Here is an 18,400-nt window from a genome sequence, read left to right as displayed (position 1 = left end):
TCAAGATTGAGAAGCTACAAGAACACCGAACGTACTCCAGTTCGATGTGATGATAATAATACACAAGAAAACAATGACACTGAAGATCATGAACCTATGTTAGAGCAAAGCAACCAGGAGACTCATTATAAACCAACACATGAAGATCCTCAATCTAACTCTCCAACAGCACAACAGCGAGATGATCTTCGAGAGATAAAAGACTATCCACTCGGTATAATACAAATGAGTACATTATGCTCACTGATGAGGGGGCCTCAAAGATATAAAGAAGCAATCAATGATAGTTATAAAGAAGCAATCAACGATAGTTATAAAGAATAGTGGAGAAGAGCCATGCAATCCTTGCATGAGAATCATACTTATGAACTTGTGGAGCTACCAAAAAGGAGAAGAGACCTGAAGAATAAGTGGGTATATCGGATCAAGACTGAAGATAGCAGCTCAAAGCCTCGCTATAAAGCTCAGTTAGTCGTCAAAGGATTCAGACAAGAAAAAATATAGATTTTGATGAAATGTTCTCTCCCGTAGTAAGGATGTAATCCATCTGAATGGTCATTGACTTGGCAGTCGTGCAAGATTTGGAGATTAAACAGCTCGATGTCAAGACAATAATCTTACATGACGATCTAGAGGAAAAAAATCTACATGGAGCAGCCTGAGGGATTCAAAGTTCAAGGCAAACAAAATCTAGTGTGACGTCTGACTAAGAGTCCACGGGCTTAAGCAAGCACCAAGGCAATGGTACAAAAAGTTCGACTCTTTCATGGCAGAACATGATTTCAAGAAGACAGAAAACGATCATTTTGTCTTCACAAAAAGGTATGCAAGTGGCGACTTTCTAATACTTATACTCTATGTTGATAATATGTTAATTATTGGACAAACATATTCCTGAGGCTGTTTTGCAATCTGATGCTTGCCGAGAATTAGATTTGGGTCCAGCTGTCGAAATAGAAGAAGAAATCAGTAAGTTTACTTCTCATACTCTAGATGACTTCCCTATTGCTATTAGAAATGGGTTAGACAGTGCACCAAGCATCCTATTGAAAAATTTGTTGGTTATAATTCATTGATGCCGTCTTTTCAAGCATTTACAGCAAACTTGGATAAAGAACAGGTTCCCACAAGCATAGCTGAAGCCCTAAAGGATTCAAAATGGAAAAGGGTTGTTCAAGAGGAAATTTGTGCACTAGAGAAAAATGCTACTTGGACCGTTAAGGACCTTCCTCAAGGAAAAAAGATTGTTGGATGTAAATGGATCTTTGCTGTAAAATATAACTCCAATGGTAGTATTCAACGATACAAAGCTAGACTAGTGGTTAGAGGCTTTACGCAAACATATGGGATAGATTTCACAGAAACTTTTGCACATGTGGCGAAACTGAATACTGTTCGAGTAATCCTAAGTTTGGTTGTAAATTGCGATTGGAAATTAAACTAACTTGATGTAAAAAAACGTTTTTATTAATGGCAAGCTAGAAGAAGAAATCTATATGAAGTTGTCACCTGGCTTAAAGTCTGTTAAAGAAAGTAGCAAGGTGTGCGAGCTCAACAAGTCTCTATACGGATTAAAACAATCACCCAGAGCTTGGTTCAAGAGGTTCACTAAAGTCATTATGAAAAACGGCTACAAGCAGTCCCTCGCCGATCATACTCTTTTCATTAATGTAACTTCTACAAATAAGAAAGCTATCCTTATTGTGTACGTGAACGACATAATTTTTACCGGAGATGATGAAGAAGAGATTTGCAATTTGAAGAAGTTAAATGAGGAATTCGAAACCAAGGACTAGGGAAAGCTAAGGTATTTCCTAACAATGGAGGTGGCAAGGTCAAAAGGACTTGTAATCAACCAAAGAAAATATGTACTTGATTTATTCAAAGAAACTGGTTTTCTTGGTTGTAAGCCGATTGATACACCAATGGAGGCAAGCTTGAAATTTAGCAAAAAAGATGGGTCCTTAGTAAACAAAGAGAAATTTCAAAGATTGGTTGGGAAACTAATTTATTTATCCATGACAAGGCCAAATATAACCTTTTCCGTAAATGTGATAAGTCAACACATGATTTATCCTACTGAAGAGCATATGGCAGCAGCAAATAAAATTCTCAAGTACTTGAAGAAAACTCCAGGACACGGCTTATTGTTTAAGAAGACACAAGCCAGAACTGTTAAAATTTTTACAGACTCTAGTTGGGCCGGAAACTTTGCTGAAAGAAGATCCACTAGTGGCTACTGCATATTTGTTTGGGGTAACCTTACAACTTGGAGAAGTAAAAAACAATTTGTCGTTTCAAGAAGTAGTGTTGAAGCTGAATTCAGAGCACTAGCATTGAGAATATGCGAAGGAATTTGGCTACTTAAACTATTGAAAGAACTTGGCACTAATCAAGAGGATCACTTTAAAGTCTTGTGTGATAATCAATCTGCTATTCAAATTGCCAAGAACCCAGTTCAACATGATCGGACAAAGCATGTTGAGATTGATAGGCATTTTATAGCTGATCAAGTTAACAAAAAGGCAGTCACACTTTCATACATTCCTTCAGAAGAACAAGTTGCAGACATTCTTACTAAGGTTTTGCCAAAGTCTGTTTTCAATAAATTCCTATTCAAGCTGGGATTATACAATGTATATTCTCTAGCTTGAGGGGGAGTGTACGAATTATAGAGATATGATTTGTTATGATTTGATATCATTTTTTTAATTAAGGGATTTTGTACATATATTTATATAATCCCTTATTTTAAGGGATCACATCCTAGGATTAGTATTTTTCTTTTCTTAAGTGTTTCCTACTTTAGAGAGATAATTTGTATATAAATATGTAATATATCCTATTGAAAATAATACGAAAATATATAGAATTACTCTGATTTCTACAACTACTAACCTTTGAAGTTAGTTGCCCTTTAACATCACGACTGGTGGCACATTTCTCATTGATGAAAGTAACAAAGCCATCTAAATCCCTGCCACCATCGTAGTCTTCACCAGCTTTGTTGCCCTTTGGGAAGAATTTCAATGTAGGAAACCCACTAATTCCATACCTGCACATACAGCGTAGGCCTTAAAACCGATCGATACACTCCCTGACTGTTAACACACTTTATAAAAGAAAACTGAGCTTATTGGACAAATCCATGCTTACTTTTCAGCTAGATCCCTATATTTGTCAACATCTAGATTAGCTATCACTACATTTTCTTCTTATTTAAATGTTGTTGCTACCTTTTCATAGGTTTGTAGAGACAAAAACATAGGCTTAGAATTCAGATCACCATTTGCCCCAAAATAATCATGCCAACGTTATTAAGCAAAGATATAGATTGCTTACAGGAGCAAGGTTTTGGAAATTGCCACACCTGGCAGAAAACCAACCCATAACTTGGTCAAAACAAAGTGAAAAAGAAAAGACGGGAAAAAAAGCACATGCTTACCAAGGTGCATAAAACTCAACCAACACATCTTTGGTTTCATCAAGGACAATCTCATCAAAATTATCGGCATTAAGCATCGCAACATTGGATGGCAAAGTGGCGATCTTCACATTAGTCCCTGTTAACAATACATCAGCTTAGCAAAATCCTAGAAAGTTTTGACCAATGTACATTCAGAAAGTTAACTACACATATGACAGAAGTAATGGTAGAATCTCCCATATTTAGCGAACTACATCAAGAAAATTCTACAAAGTAAAAGGATATATGCACCTCCTTCATTGTTCGCATATGCGGCCAATGCCTCAGCAGTGCGTGGTCCTTCATACCTAGGTAAAACAATTTTGATCAACTAAGAGCATGCTTCAAATAAATTTTTGGTATGATTAAAACAAACCTAACATAAAGCAGCTGTTTCTACATGTTAATCGGTACTCACTTTTTGGGTTCCAAAGAGCATTTAGGAAACCACTGAATAGTTGGCTAGCCTTGAACACCATATGCTGCATAGACTCTTATGTTCATCACAATCCACCTACAAGCAAGAATAACTTCATATTAGTAAAAAAAAATCACAATTCCAATGCCCTGATGGTTAATAATTCATGCATTAACAAGCAAAACTGTGTGATTATAAATCGCTAACCTTTCCTATAAAGACAGACTTAGCCTTCTTAAAACTTGGCCCGAGCATCTCGTACTCCGAAGCTAGCTTCTTACAGTGTCCACACCTGTGATCGGAAAAAAATTATATAATCACAATAAAACTAGCTCGAACTTAAGTTTTTCCATTAGAAAACCAAAAAACAAACGACTATTTTAAATCCACGCATCCAGAATTGAGATCATTGAACTGAAATGTCATTAAAAAAACAACATATAACAAATTCAAGCTCTTAATCCCAAAAAAATAACAATAAATACGGCTGAAGAGTAACATCTTTAGCAACAATTCAGTGATCTAGAACCATGAAAAACAAAGCAAAAAAATTGAGAAAACAACCGATGTTCTCCTATGATCTGCTGAGGGTAGATCTAACGGTAATTAACGAGGATCTAGTCTTAAACATATAAAAGATGAAATATAAACTCTAATCTAACTAATTAATAAGAAAAACGAGAGCAATGGAGAAATTATTACCAAGGAGCATAGAACTCGACGAGATCCCCTCTATCTTCACCAACTTCTTTGTCGAAGTTCTCTTCGGTTAGTACGAAGACGTCCTCGGCCAAAGCTGATGCTAATAACAAGGCTAAAGTTCCAAAGGCTAACCAGATTTGAGACTTCATTTTTGTTAGTATTCGTATTTTCTTCTGCTTCCCCAGTTTTAATCTCTGGTTTCTTTATTATTCATCTCCCAGGCTTTTCAAGTCTTTCATCGTAACGAGTGTGTGCAAGGACAACAAATATCTAATTTGATGATGACGTGGCGCATTTTTAGTTGTTGAACCTAAAATCACGTTTGGTATATGCGTGGCAAGATGAGACGCGCCATGCCTATTGGTAAAGCACATGCCCAATGACGTGTTTATAATGACATGGCATGCTGTAGTTGGCTAGACTGAAGTCGAGAACTTAGGTACGCAGCCACCGTAGTCATTTTTCGTTCTTTTTTTTTAGTAAGAGGCAGAAGCCTTGAAAATTAGTCGGGCACAATCTTACGGTAAGAAGGGCTGAAGATATCCCTATAGAAAATAGCTATAAGATCAGGAGGGGGTGAGTCGAAAAGATGAGTGGTGAAAGACGACGGGAATGGTAGCTTAACTAGACCATCGGCGAGCATGTTACAATCACGAGGGATCCAGATGATAAGAGAAACCCGCAGCGTTCTCTTAGGCGTTGGATCCAACGAACCAGTAGCAGCGAGCTTGGAGTAGTCTCAGCGTTTTGAACAAGTTTAGTGGCTTCCATGCAATCAGAGTGGACCTGAAGGAGTTAAAATCTGTTTGACCAAGCAACTTGTAAATCTAAGATGAGAGCCCATAGCTCTGCATGAAGGGCATTCACAATGCCACTTGTTTTTGGAAACCGACGAGTCAGTTACCATTGCAGTCTATGATAATCCCACCAACTGATGCGAGACCCGAAGAGGGAGAGGAATAAGATATCGGATATCATGGCGAGATGATATTCGATATTAGCATGGTCACAACCGGCAGGACTATAAATTTTTCAAACAGTCCGATGGAAGTTTTCAAAATAGTCCGAGAGGAGATCTGTCAAGCTCCAATGTAAAATAAAGACTACTAATCTTTTTACTTATTTCTTATTTCATTCAAAAAAATGATTATACTTGCAATATCTATAAATTATCAATTGACTAAAAAAATTAAAAATATTATCTTATAATTATCTCGAATTATTCAAAAAGAATCTTTAATTTTAATTAAAAATTTAGTGTTCTTTTTAATCTTTATTAATATCTCTCTCTCTCACTCACGCACGCACCATATTTCTTCTCACTTTTTGTTTTTCTATTTGTTTTCTATTCATTAGTTTATTTTGTATAATTTATTAGTTGTCAAACAAAGTTATTAGTTGTCATACAACTAATAATAGTTGTATAATGCATAATAATGGTTCATAATGCATTGTAAGTTGGCAACAATAATGGTTCATAGTTGACACTAATAATGATTGAAAAATGACATGGCAAAATCTCACATTTAGTTATTGTAATTTAGGGGATTTTCAATATTAGTCCTTAAAGCTTATACTATAAATATCTTAGCTCATTTAGCTTCAAAACCATCCCAAAGCATTCTAGCTTTCTTCCAATACTAGAGAATTTAGAGAGTTTCTTGAGAGTTGTTTTCTCCTTTTTATCAAGAGAGAATTATCATTGTTTTCTCCTTGGTAGATTGATAGAAGTTGTAATTCCTATTTTCTCATAGTAAAATTCTTCTACTGTTGCTCGTGGTTTTTACCCTATATTATTTAGAGGTTTTACAAAAAATTTTGTGTCTCTTTTATCTTTAATTTTTATTTTCTCAAATTATCAATTACGTTTTTACTCTATCTGATAGCTGTCTTCCGCAACATAATTAATTATTATATATCTTCACATGCTTATTTACCTCTTATTTTTAATTTGGTCAACGTCAACATATATGATTTGAGTATCGTTCATATTTTTTTTAGATTTATGCTTTATTTTATAAACATGAGATTTTTATTTTTATTTATTTAGTACATCCTTTTCTTTCTTTATAATAAAAGTTATTTTGTCTAGTATAAAAAATATTTTATTTTTATAATCTTTTTATATGTTAAAAGGTTAGAGTTATTATCGTTATTCGTGTCAATAAATATTCCATTCTTTTGTTGATCTGACATATGATTTAGACTTTCATCTTGATAGATGTTACAGTCACTTCAAATTTGTGTTAAGTTGAGATCGAACTAATTGTCAACGTTTTCATTTTTCATTATAGATAGTAATCATAGATATATTTTTTATTTTTTCCAAATCGTTTGAATATATTTATTTAATCTTTTATGTGCGACTATGTTTCATAGAATGAAAGAATAAATTGATTTTTAAAATTATGTATATGTGAGATATATTCAAATAATTATTATAATTAGTAGATTATATAATTACAACATAGTGTAATGGTAGGTATTGTAATGAATCAAATGCAGTTGTTTTGAAATATTAAAAAGAAAATCTTAATCTTACACCTACAATGGAATAATACCAATGCTAATTTAGTGGTCCTCTATAACTAAATTCAAGCCACTAAAAGTAGCTCAAGTACCTTGCCTAACCAAACGGCTGGCAATTAATGTCAACAACCCATTCTATCAATAATTTAAATAATACATATTTATTTCGTAATTATTGTTTAATTTTATTTCTAAAAAATTTATTTTGATTCAAGGGGGTATAAACCGTACAGTCGTATCTACGTGGGAATATTCAGCTATAATACAACGGTAACGTCACGAGATGTCAAAGAAAACAACACAGATTGATGCTGTCTAGCTAAAAACTCAAAGTAAACACAGAAAGATGATAAAGGAAAGGAAAAGGAAACGGCTAGATAGATGAGAGAGATCAATTTAACCATGGAATGATCACTCAAAATCGTTTTCCGACTGTGTCATCGTCCCAATCCCAATACTCCAAATCAAGATTATCAACAGCACCATCACCGATGGAGCTCGTATTTATTGAACACCAGGAAATCAAGTCCCAAACAGCTCCTTCATTAGAGTCCCCACTTTCATCAATGGCCGCCGTCTTGTTTGGACTCATATCGGCATTTGGTTGTAGCAATTCATCCTTGACTTTGATTTCATTAAACCCTTCGAACGCGCCTAAAGTATCCATCCTTTTTTCAACGTTACCGGTAGTGCTTAGGATCGGATCCTCCATGGTTTTTCCGCCACCTGCAGGGCTAAGAATCGGTTTATCTGTCTCGTAAGGATTCAGAGCCATTCGATCTTCAATGGCCGTAGCGGACAAGGTTTCCTTTTGTAGTATTGGAGTGCCTGGCAATGGCACGACCTCATTAATAGACACGTTTTTCATAGGTTTATAATTTGAAGAACTTGCGGCGTCTTTCTGGGTACAGCAGCGTTTGTTTTTTTCCTCCTTGGACTCCATTATCAGGGGAAAACTTTGACTTGATGAGATTTTAAAGCTATGTATTTTTTTACTCAAATGAGAGTTCCAGTAGTTCTTTATCTCGTTGTCTGTTCTTCCGGGTAACTGGCCGGCAATCAAAGACCACCTGCATGATTGCACGAGCGAAAAAGAAAATTATGACAGTTTGTTTTCTTGATGGCTGTGTGGCTATGGCTATGGAGATTGAACATGGAAAAAAAAATGAAAATAACCTATTTCCCAAGGTAGCATGCAACTTAACGATGATTTGTTCCTCTTCAGCAGTAATGTTTCCCTTCTTTAAGTCGGCTCTCAAGTAGTTAATCCATCTCAATCTGCAACTCTTCCCGCACCTTAGTAACCCTTCAAACGCCATAACCGTACACCGATCAACACACAAAAAAAATGATCAAATCATGCAAAAACGAAAAGTGATTTTACCTGCTTTCTCGGGCAATGATTTCCAGGAGCCTTCTCCATTGGCTTGAACATACTTGGTCAAAAGCTCATCCTCTTCTGCCGTCCACCTTCCCTTCTTCAACCCTACCTTTACACAACAAGGCACCCTCCCCATGTCCGGCAGCAAAGGCGGAGATAAGGGCCAAAATGAACGAATGAACAGGTTAGCAGTTTGACTACGGGAGTGCTGTGATTATATACTGTTTTTATTAGGAACAACAGAGCAAGGCAAAAGATTTAATCTTCGGGGATTTTCAATTTTGTAATAAGAAAGATTGGATTGATGTAACAAGTGAGAGTTGAAAATATATGCTGAAGAGATTGAAAGAGAGCCGAGGTTTTGTCTTGTTGGTGGGCTACGTTATAGGGATGTATCTATCTATGGTGATGTATTAGGCCACGTTTGCCTTGATTGAAGAATGCAGTCTTAGCGTTCGCTGCCGTCGAGAGGCTCGTCAAGGGCACGCATCTTAGCTCATTGGTGTTCCTTGTAATTGAATCAATTACAATCTTATTTCTCTTTATGTTTTAAAGGGTAAACTACCCAAATGTTTACTAATATTTAAGTAAAATTTCGTTTTTTCACTCATATTTCAAAAGTCACAAGCTGATAACTAATATTATTATTTATTACAAATTAATCACTCGATGTTAACTATTGCGGTAGGTGACTGAAAGCAAACATGGCAAGTTAATTATTTATTTGACACCATTTAACCATTATTTTGTCTTACCTGTCTCTTCCATCTCCACTTTCTCATCTCCTACCATTTCCTTCCTGTATAAATTGAAAAGGTTCTGAAAATTATATGCAAAATCCATGCCTTTTTTTTCTTCTAAAGTTCGTTTCTTCTTTTCTTTTTTTAAGCAGCCATGGGTCAAACGAATTTGATGCCTCATATCATGTTCCTGTAAACCATAGCTTAGAGCCCTCACCATTTTATATATAAATTGGGTTATATCGGTTGATTTAGTGGCTTTGAAGATGTCGAAAGCCTTTGCGGTTTGGTGAAATACATCCTTCTGCATTGTCTAAGCATGTCGGTCTCACCTATAATTGCTTTGCCCTCTAATATCGCTAGATCTACTTTCATTAGCGAGAAAGGAACATGAACAGAAAGGCAGTACAAACTGTTATCAATATCAATAACTTTCAGAAAACATCAACAACATAAGGTCAGATATAAAAGCAAAACAAAGCAGTTTTAATCCAACAAAAGAATTTAATCCAACTTTAATTTTAACAACTATTGCCGTAATATCTAGGCTTACCATCTTTCCCACGGCCTCGTCCATCTCTTTTTCCACCACGTACTTTCCAACCACCACCGTGTGATGCCCTGTTTTTGTTGCGTTTTATCTTCATATCATCAGGTAAGGGGAGTATACGATCAATACATTTTCGGAAGCTAAAATCATCAACAGTTTCATCCTCCCTGATCACAAAGAAACATTTACTATTCCGCACTGGATGATTTAGGATTTGGAAAGCTTTGATCCCTCCACCAATCTTCCTCTCAGGCTCTAGATGGCCTTTTATAAGCAAGTCCAAAAATGCCAATGTTCATACTTGTTGAAGTTCAGTTTAGTACCCCAATGATGAAGCAAATAGAAAAAGTAATCGAACATCTCCGCAAACGACCCGAAATCTTTCGGACCGAGCTGGACAGGACCCGACTCGGGTAAGTCCGACTTCTTCTCAAGCCTTTCCTCCTTTACAGACTTCTCTAGCTTCTACTTTTTGGATGCATCCTCGGTTTCTTCGCCGTCTTCTTCTCTCTCGCGCTTCGATTTGGAGTCACCGTTGGCGTCGTCCTTGGCATTGGGGTTTTGGGCGGATGAATCAAGGGTTTCGATATCCATGTCTTCAGTTGGTGGGTTGGGCTCCGACGATAGCTCTTTCTCTGCCATTGAAGAATGCTAAAATATCAAACCTTAGTAGGTTCGGCGGCAGTGAAGCAGTTTTTGATTTACAGACTGCAGACTTGAAGCCATATGATGGACGCATTATCGTTAACAGTCAGAAAACATGAGAAAATTAAGGCTTATCGTTAACATCTTTGGCTTGGCCATCTTCTTCTTCCTCTCACTAAAACTACTGCATGAAACCAAACTTGGAAGGCAACGCTGCAAAGACTTAAATGGCTTCTGCACAACAATATTACCAAGCTATGTCATGACCATTTTCTTCTTCCTCTCACTAAAACTCTGATGAACAGAGGTATTAATTACTACGAGGAGTAAAATCTGAACGAGACAAAGGGAGCCGTGGGATGGTTTTTTTCTTCTTTTTCTATGGCAACATATCGTGAAGATGAAGATCGAAAAAGAAAGAAAAATAAAAATTGTGGTTTTGAGTTGAAAAGAAGAATAGAGATAAGAGATATAAGAGAAGGATATTTCAAAATAATGGTCAATCCGTGTGAAATCAGTAGTTAACCGTTATGTTAGTTTTAAACAAATAATAACATTAGTGATCGATTTGTGACTAATTTGTAACAAATGATAACGTTAATGACTAATTTGTGATCAGTTTGTAACTCAAGATAACGTTAACGATCAATTTGTGACTTTTGAAACATCAATAATAAAAATAAAAATTTACTCAAATATTAGTGATCATTTGCGTAATTTATCCTATTTTAATTTTTTTTTTCATTATATCTCATAGATAGGTAAATGTTTAAAAACAGAAATAAAAAAAATTATTTAAGGTTAAAATGAAGATAAACTATTAAGAAAGAGTATTATCTAACAGGATCGTGGTATCAATTCGAAACTCCAATCTAATCAAGTTCTTAATCAAAGATTTTAGTGCTGAATCAATCTTTGACTGCGATCCATACCCCTAATGCTAACTGTTGGGCTTGGCGCCATAATGGCTTGAATAGCATTTACACTCTGCCTTTTACGCATAATTTTTAGTTAAAAATTTATCAAAATATCATTTTCTGTAAATAATTTTATTTTAATAATATTTTTATTATCATTTAACCTACGATAAATATTTAAATTTAAAAACATAATTTAAAATTCATTAATTTTTCTTTAAAAGATTTCCTCTAAACCAGTGGTATCAGCCCAGCATAAGGCCTAAGAACTACACGTGTAGAAGCATTATCCCTTAACTCTGCCACGTGGAGGCACCATGTTCAATCACAAAATTTTCATTGCCCGCCCGTACATAAAAGAAAATGAAAATTCATTTTCCCTCCCGCAGGCGCATCGGCCCCTCAAAGATAATAATTCTCACTCTTTCCTCGACAAGTTTTGTAAGGAAAAATCGAAAAACTCCCCCTTTGTTCCTCACTTTCACATTTAATTCTCAAACTCAATGGATTAAATTAGTTTCTCCTAGAATTGTATTTACGTCGATTCGTCTCTGTTTTCAAAGAATCAAAATTGTCCACCTTGTTCCAGTTACCCTATTTTGTTATTCTCTGTAAAGGCTAGTTTTCGATTCAATGCTGGAATCCGACGCTTCTTCAAAAACGTTTCTCGGCGTTCTTTTCTGTTTCTACGGCTTCGATCCCGTCAACGACCATTAGGTTTTTCGTTATCGGCCCCCCCTTGCTCTATGCTATTTAATCTTTGTTTCGTTGAAGTAATTATTTGAGAAAGAAATAGAAAAATGTGATGGAAAATCCATTATATTTGCTTAGTTGTTAAATTTTCGTGAAGGTTCGAGTAAAGCTCATTGACGGTGGCGGCGTTGGTGTCGGTAAGTATAGCCAGAATTGCACTCATTTGATTGTTGATAAGATTGTCTACGTATGTCTTTGAAAGCATTGTTGCTTGTTTTAAAATTTTCAAAAATTTGGATGCTGAAAATCTTGCTTTTACATGTTATTTAGGATGATCCCCTATGTGTTGCTGCTCGAACTGATGGCAAAACAGTTGTCACTGGATTATGGGTTGATCATAGTTTTGATGCTGGGATACCTGTCGATGCTACTTCGGTTAGTTGCCAATGCTCGCCATTATCGAATTACATTGATTTTTATATTCTGTTTATTATTTGGAATTTTTGTTCAATGAATTCAGTTGGTGTAGCACATTAGCACTGACATGATGAAATAAAAGCCACCTGTTTGATTACTCCATAGATAATTTCTCATGCATACATTTTTTTTAACTTCACTTGTTTTTGGGTCCAGATTTCTTATGATTTTTATTTTTTTTCTATAATAAAACTAGACTTTATTCTTATCACCTATGTAAATTTGTGAGTTTGATAAATTTTCTTTTTCCTTTGGACAGATTATGTACATACCTCTTAGGGACTTAAATGGAATTCCTGGTGCTAAAAGTTTAATTTTATGCTTGACTGGATACCAGAGGAAAGATCGAGATGACATCATGGTATGCTATCTTTCTCTATTATGGGTTGCTTTATTTGTTTGTAAAACAAATAAAAATGTTATGTGGTTTTACGTATGTGTTTGCAGACAATGGTTAGCTTGATGGGTGCTCAATTTTCTAAACCTCTGGTTGCAAGCAAAGTCACTCATCTAGTATGCTATAAATTTGAAGGTGGAGTTTTCTCTGTTTTCTTTATCATAGGGCTGCTAAAATAAACTTCTCAATGTTAGGACTCTATAAGGATCTTATTTCTCTTGTCAATATTTTCTGCATTGTATGTTATGTCGATGAGTTCTTTCTTCCTCTTCTTCTTATGTCAATTCTTAATGCTTTCCCTCTTTCTTTTTCCCTTTTTTCATTCATCTACATTTCATGTTGCTATTAGTATGATTTATTTGTATATAATTATATGCTAATCTATTAGGCAGTTTAAATGTTCTTCTCTGGTGGTTAAAACCTTAAGATGCTATATGTTTGTTTTCTTTTGCTAATATGGCTTTCTGTTGTGTTGATATTTTTAATTATATAGAGTTTAAATATTGTGAATAAGCACCAGAAATATTTGTATATAATATGTTATGTCCACGACATCATTATACATTTAGAACATTTGGTATTCCACTTTTCTATGAAGTACCAAAAATAAGTATATACGTACACAAATGATACACCAATGTCTGATCAATCCAATCATAATAAATTTAATACCTATAAAAAATTCAGGCGTCAAATATTATGAATAAATTTCTTTCTTTTTTCCATCCGTATAATTGAGATTTTTTCGATTACACGTCTTTAAAAGTTGTATAAGATATTCCATGTTTTTAAAAATAAAATATTGGTTTAATAATCAATCCTATAAAGTCTATATAAAATAAAATTAAACGTCAGTCTTGGAAGATTTGGTTTAATCATGTCGTTTAAATATTCAATTTTGGTTAAGTGATTTAATTGTTTTGCATTTCATTCAATTTTAGTAATTTATTCGATTGCATTTAATTTTATCATTTTTTAGCCGAAAATGATTAGGTTGTACAACAAAACTAGCATGCGACCAACTCATGAAATGCAATTATGTGGTGGTTCTTGCATGAAAATCTATGCCCAAATGATGCAAAGCTGTAAGCATTGGAATGACATCAGCCTTTCTAAATCAATTGGTTTTATTGTATTGAGTGTTGGATTTAGACCCCTTTTGGTTGTATTAGGCAGGCACAGAGGGACCTGAAAAGTGCACACGCTTTCCCTCTCTGTTAAGCGACTTCACACTGCCCTCTTATTTATTAATTCAATAATAATTACGCTGGCACTCAATGCCACGATGTGCCCACATAACTCGATCAAAGTGTTTGGGTGTCCTCCAATGCCAATCACATCCCTTCTCCCAATATTCAGCATTCCTAATGAATATTATAATTAAATGGGTTTCAAATAAATATTATTATGAAAAATACATTTTGAAAAACGTTGGGTGGTGGAAATAGCAAAATGCAATCTAGCAGAATGTCAGATAAAGCCAGTTCATGGATAACAAAGCAGAGAAAATTTAAATGGTAACACACAAGACAAATTATAAGAATCCAAACCACAGTAGCTTCTGTCTATCTTTTTGTTTCCTGGCCATGACAGTACATTTGGTCCCAATCAAACAAGAAAAAAAAAATTCAATTGAAATTGAAAACTATACGGAAAATTAAAGTTTCAGGCAAATGAAATGCAAATACGCAAAGCAATAAGCAAAATCTGGGGGGGGGGGGAATGTACCCGAAAGTAGAAAATTTTCAATAATGGAAGTAATGTACAGGGTAGTGGTTGACATTAAAGAAATAGGGCGACAAAATTTGCCGGCAGACAATTTAATCATATTTGTACAAATGGGAGACAGTGAAGCAGAGATTCCACGGCCGGTAAAAATATCTGGAGAAAACTTGTGTTTTTTTAATCGATTTCCAATGACAAAGTCAGCAGCTTAGTGCCTCGTATTTCACTGGGAGTGGTCGATTAAACCCAACTTGTGATCGCAAAATCCCAACAACGGTGAGATCCCTGCAAAATACACCTTGGAACACATTCGCATCGGAACTAGTTGTTTTGGCTTCGTTTTCACTGGATTTAACCCTGGTTTTGCAGCTAGAAACGTTCGATGAATTTGTTGTCGAAGTAGGGCTGGTTTCGGGTTCCTGTTTACTGCTGGAATAATAGGTCTGCTGAACTTGAATTGCTGCCTGTGCTGCTTGTAATGCGGCCGCGGCTTTCTTCCTTTGCTTCTCGGCCGCTTCTTCTTCGATAATGGTAGCCATCATGCTGGAATAACCCTTTTGAAGTAATCGGTAAAGAAGCAATGCCGACATCTTGGCTCGGTCTTTAACCGAGTCGAGATCACGCTCATCGGCGAATTCACATCGTTCAATAAAATTGGTAGCTTTATCCGGTTTGTGCCTCAGAGATAGTAACAAATGAGCTCTGTCTAATTCAGACCTTGAACACCCTCGCCTTAAGCCAATCAATGCATAGTAATCAACATTTCCAGTCTCACCAGAAGCAACCCTTTGCTTCAATTGTTGAATTTTAGTCGTTAATGCACAAAGCTTCCCGGGAATCTCCCGGTAACACACATAATGACGCTTCCAGACAGGTCCTGGAAGCTTCCTGTCTATCGAAATGGTATTGTAAAGCAGTTTCAAGTGTTCGAGGTCATGTAAACTGTCCGGCAAACATCGTATTGTTTCGAAAAGTGACGCCCTGGTGTCGAGAGCTTGGATGCAAAATGGATCAAGTGCAAGAGTTTTGTTGCAATCTGAGATCGACTCGGCAATGCGTCCAGCAGCCCTGTAAGCCGAGGCTCGTTGCATATAACACTCTGCAAGGAAGCCTTGAGGGGCTGGGCGTCGCCCGTCAACAATTTTGGAGAAATGGCGGATGGCTTCGGAGTGTAAGCCTGCATCCAATGCAGCAATGGCAGCAGTCCGACGGCGGATGAGGAGTTTGATATGTGATAGAAGCTGACATATGTTTTCAGATTCAGAGAATGGAGTGGAATTGCGTGGCGGCGTGGAAGGAGGCGTCGTGGTGGCGGAGGAGATGTCGGATGCGGGGATAGTGCTGGGAAGGGAGAAGCTGTCTTCGGACAAGGAAAAGCTCTTGCGGCGGAATGCGGCGGAAGTGAGGCGCTTGCCGGTTTGAAGGAGAACCATGGCGTCCTCCATTAGGCCTAGGTGACAACATGCTTGGCCTAGAACCAAGTACCTGTTTCAAAATTGAGTTTCCAGTGAGTTTGACCTCAATCAATTTGGAAACTTGTTACCCATAAATGCTTGAAAAAAATCAGGGGAATTAAGAGTGAAAAAATTACCTCCATTGGCCTTCTTTCTCGCAGTTTTTCCACAATCCAGCCATGACTTTCTTCTTCAATTCCGAAATAGAGAAACGCTTGAAAGACGGGTCACGGCCAGGTGAGTCGGACGAGGAGTTATCGGAAGGGAGAAGCTTGACTCGCTCCCTCGACAAGCGTTGAGACAAGTTATCCGAGGAAACCGAGCCAGAGTCGTCGCTGGACATTTTGAGACTCGGAATATAGTGTTGGAGCATGTCAGCGACTTCCCTGAAACGCCTCAGGTACAATAAAGATCTCGCTTTGAGTTCAAGGGCAATCTCCAGACGAGGCGACAGAGCCAACGCTGCATCGAGGAGATTCAGAGCCGAAACGATCTCGTTCTGGTCTTGCGTCGCAATGAGGCTCCTCGCACACTTAATGTACTTATCAACAACCTGCACAGATCAATGCAGAAACATGAGAAAAAAAGAAAATGGAAACTTGAACAGAGACAATCAAAGATCAAAGGTTCTGCATTTTTTTACCTTTCGATTGGTAAGCCACCAGTGTTTCTTTTGATCATGTCCACTCAAACAAGCCATGGGGTTGTATTTTCTTCTTCGTAGCTATATAATCTTTGTTGAGGAAGAATCAAAACTCAATCAACCATTAACCCCGTTTTCCTTCCTTGCACTCAAAGAATGCACATTTTCCTTTTCACTCCCTCTGATAAATAAGGGATGGGAAAATGGGATGTTGAACCTGGCATCACACTATTTTAGGTTCTCTCTCTTCCACTATGCTATGTGGCCTATGACACTACGACCCAGACCTTCCTAAATAAATACTCTATAGCGTACTTATAAAAATAGTCAATATTTTGTGTTTCGTCTTTCTTCTATACTCAAATATATAATTTAATCCTTATGTTTAAATTTACTATTATTTTATCTCTATACATTTTTTAGTATAAATGGGAGCCTTATATGTTTGGTAAATTTTCTACTGCATTATATGATAATATGGAAACATCACTTGAGATGTTTATCAAACTATCAATCATCATGTTCGTCTCATGCTTTTATGAGTTCAAAGTATATAAAATAATTGTACTTATATAACGATAATGACACAAATAAGGGAGATGTGATAATACCAATAACATTGGCACATGAAGATGGATATATGTGCCACATGGCCGGATGCATGGCTTTATTTTTCTTAACCCTAACTCTTAACTTTCCCTTTTTCCTTTTTCTAAACATGTATTAAAAGCTCGGCTAAACTACAAATTAAGTTATATAAGAAATTTAGTGCATTTAATCACAAATCATATTTAAGAAAATCATTAAGATCGAGGGTAAATTACATGTTTAGCATCTAAACTATAATTTTTTTTCGTTTTGGTATCTAAACTTTATTTTTTTTAAATTATACCTAATATTTATTTTATGTTTTATTTTGTTATGCCACTATCAAAAATTTAACGGTGAAGTTGACACCATAAAATAATATCACATCATTATTAAAAAAATTAAAAAAATGCAATGTCAACAGTTTTATTAATTTTTTAATGGCGAGATATCAAATTAAAACCTAAATTAAACATTTAGTTTGAATACTAAAACAGAACAAAAAATAATAATTTAAATACTAAACATGTAGTTTATACTAAGATTAATCAAATTTCCACCAAAGATAATAAAAATAATATTTTCAACTAATAATAATTCAATATTTGAACTTCAAAACTAAAAAACTAACATTATATAAGAGCATCTTGAACTTATCATTCCTCTGGCTCCACTCCACATTCACTTGCTTTATAAACCAAGCAGTTCCTGCAAACTGGAGCATCCCTGACCGTCCATCCATCGATGGATTCACCACGTTCGTTCGATCTACATTAGAGTGGATCCCATATTACTTGGCTGCCGGATCAGCAAGAGTCGATACCCCCACTATGACTGTATTATAGCTTCAACGATTTTAATGCTTCCAATAATTAATCTAAAAAATGTTTGAATTGTGAACTCCCATCATTATTTCCACAACGGATTATTAAAATTCGACTCGATTCGAAAAATTTTACGTTCAAATTGAGTATGAGTCGATCCCCTCGATACTGTATGATATATGTATATTATATATAAAAATATATGAAAAAATATATGTGTATCGTGTATGTTTATAAAAACTTATTCAAAT

General features: G+C 35.8%; 2 protein-coding genes, 1 long non-coding RNA gene and 2 pseudogenes across 3 annotated transcripts; 1 reads left to right on the top strand and 4 right to left on the bottom strand.

Moving 5' to 3' along the window:
• Positions 1–301: 301 nt before the first annotated feature.
• Positions 302–4,822, bottom strand: LOC120173743 (annotated as a pseudogene).
• Positions 4,823–7,334: 2,512 nt separating this feature from the next.
• On the bottom strand, positions 7,335–8,930 carry LOC120173779 (transcription factor MYB13-like). Its single transcript, XM_039180854.1, has 3 exons — positions 8,500–8,930; positions 8,292–8,421; positions 7,335–8,185 (listed from the first exon to the last, which is right to left on the bottom strand). The coding sequence occupies exons 1-3, from the start codon at positions 8,630–8,632 to the stop codon at positions 7,531–7,533; spliced, it is 918 nt and encodes a 305-aa protein (XP_039036785.1). The 5' UTR covers positions 8,633–8,930; the 3' UTR covers positions 7,335–7,530.
• A 307-nt stretch (positions 8,931–9,237) lies between these two features.
• On the bottom strand, positions 9,238–10,477 carry LOC120173742 (annotated as a pseudogene).
• A 1,445-nt stretch (positions 10,478–11,922) lies between these two features.
• Positions 11,923–13,217, top strand: LOC120173782. The gene is made up of 5 exons (XR_005521095.1): positions 11,923–12,065; positions 12,199–12,288; positions 12,372–12,476; positions 12,778–12,879; positions 12,966–13,217. It is a non-coding gene; the product is annotated as an uncharacterized LOC120173782 (long non-coding RNA).
• A 1,455-nt stretch (positions 13,218–14,672) lies between these two features.
• Positions 14,673–16,846, bottom strand: LOC120173776. The gene is made up of 3 exons (XM_039180851.1): positions 16,738–16,846; positions 16,232–16,647; positions 14,673–16,125 (listed from the first exon to the last, which is right to left on the bottom strand). The coding sequence occupies exons 1-3, from the start codon at positions 16,792–16,794 to the stop codon at positions 14,841–14,843; spliced, it is 1,758 nt and encodes a 585-aa protein (XP_039036782.1). The 5' UTR covers positions 16,795–16,846; the 3' UTR covers positions 14,673–14,840.
• Positions 16,847–18,400: the final 1,554 nt, after the last annotated feature.

The sequence above is a fragment of the Hibiscus syriacus genome, unplaced genomic scaffold, assembly GCF_006381635.1.
Source record: "Hibiscus syriacus cultivar Baekdansim isolate YM2019G1 unplaced genomic scaffold, ASM638163v2 tig00111983_pilon, whole genome shotgun sequence".
NCBI classification, from domain to species: Eukaryota; Viridiplantae; Streptophyta; class Magnoliopsida; order Malvales; family Malvaceae; genus Hibiscus; species Hibiscus syriacus.
Note: the sequence above shows the minus strand (reverse complement) of the source record. Positions and strands in the feature narration are given on the sequence as shown.

Coding starts and splice junctions, on each gene's coding strand:
- LOC120173779 (XM_039180854.1), bottom strand. CDS start 8,632: ATGGGGAGGGTGCCTTGTTGTGTAAAGGTAGGGTTGAAGAAGGGAAGG. Junction 8,422..8,499: donor ATCATTGCCCGAGAAAGCAG/GTAAAATCACTT, acceptor TGGCGTTTGAAG/GGTTACTAAGGTGCGGGAAG. Junction 8,186..8,291: donor CATGCTACCTTGGGAAATAG/GTTATTTTCATT, acceptor GCAATCATGCAG/GTGGTCTTTGATTGCCGGCC.
- LOC120173776 (XM_039180851.1), bottom strand. CDS start 16,794: ATGGCTTGTTTGAGTGGACATGATCAAAAGAAACACTGGTGGCTTACC. Junction 16,648..16,737: donor GGTGGCTTACCAATCGAAAG/GTAAAAAAATGC, acceptor TGATCTGTGCAG/GTTGTTGATAAGTACATTAA. Junction 16,126..16,231: donor GAGAAAGAAGGCCAATGGAG/GTAATTTTTTCA, acceptor ATTTTGAAACAG/GTACTTGGTTCTAGGCCAAG.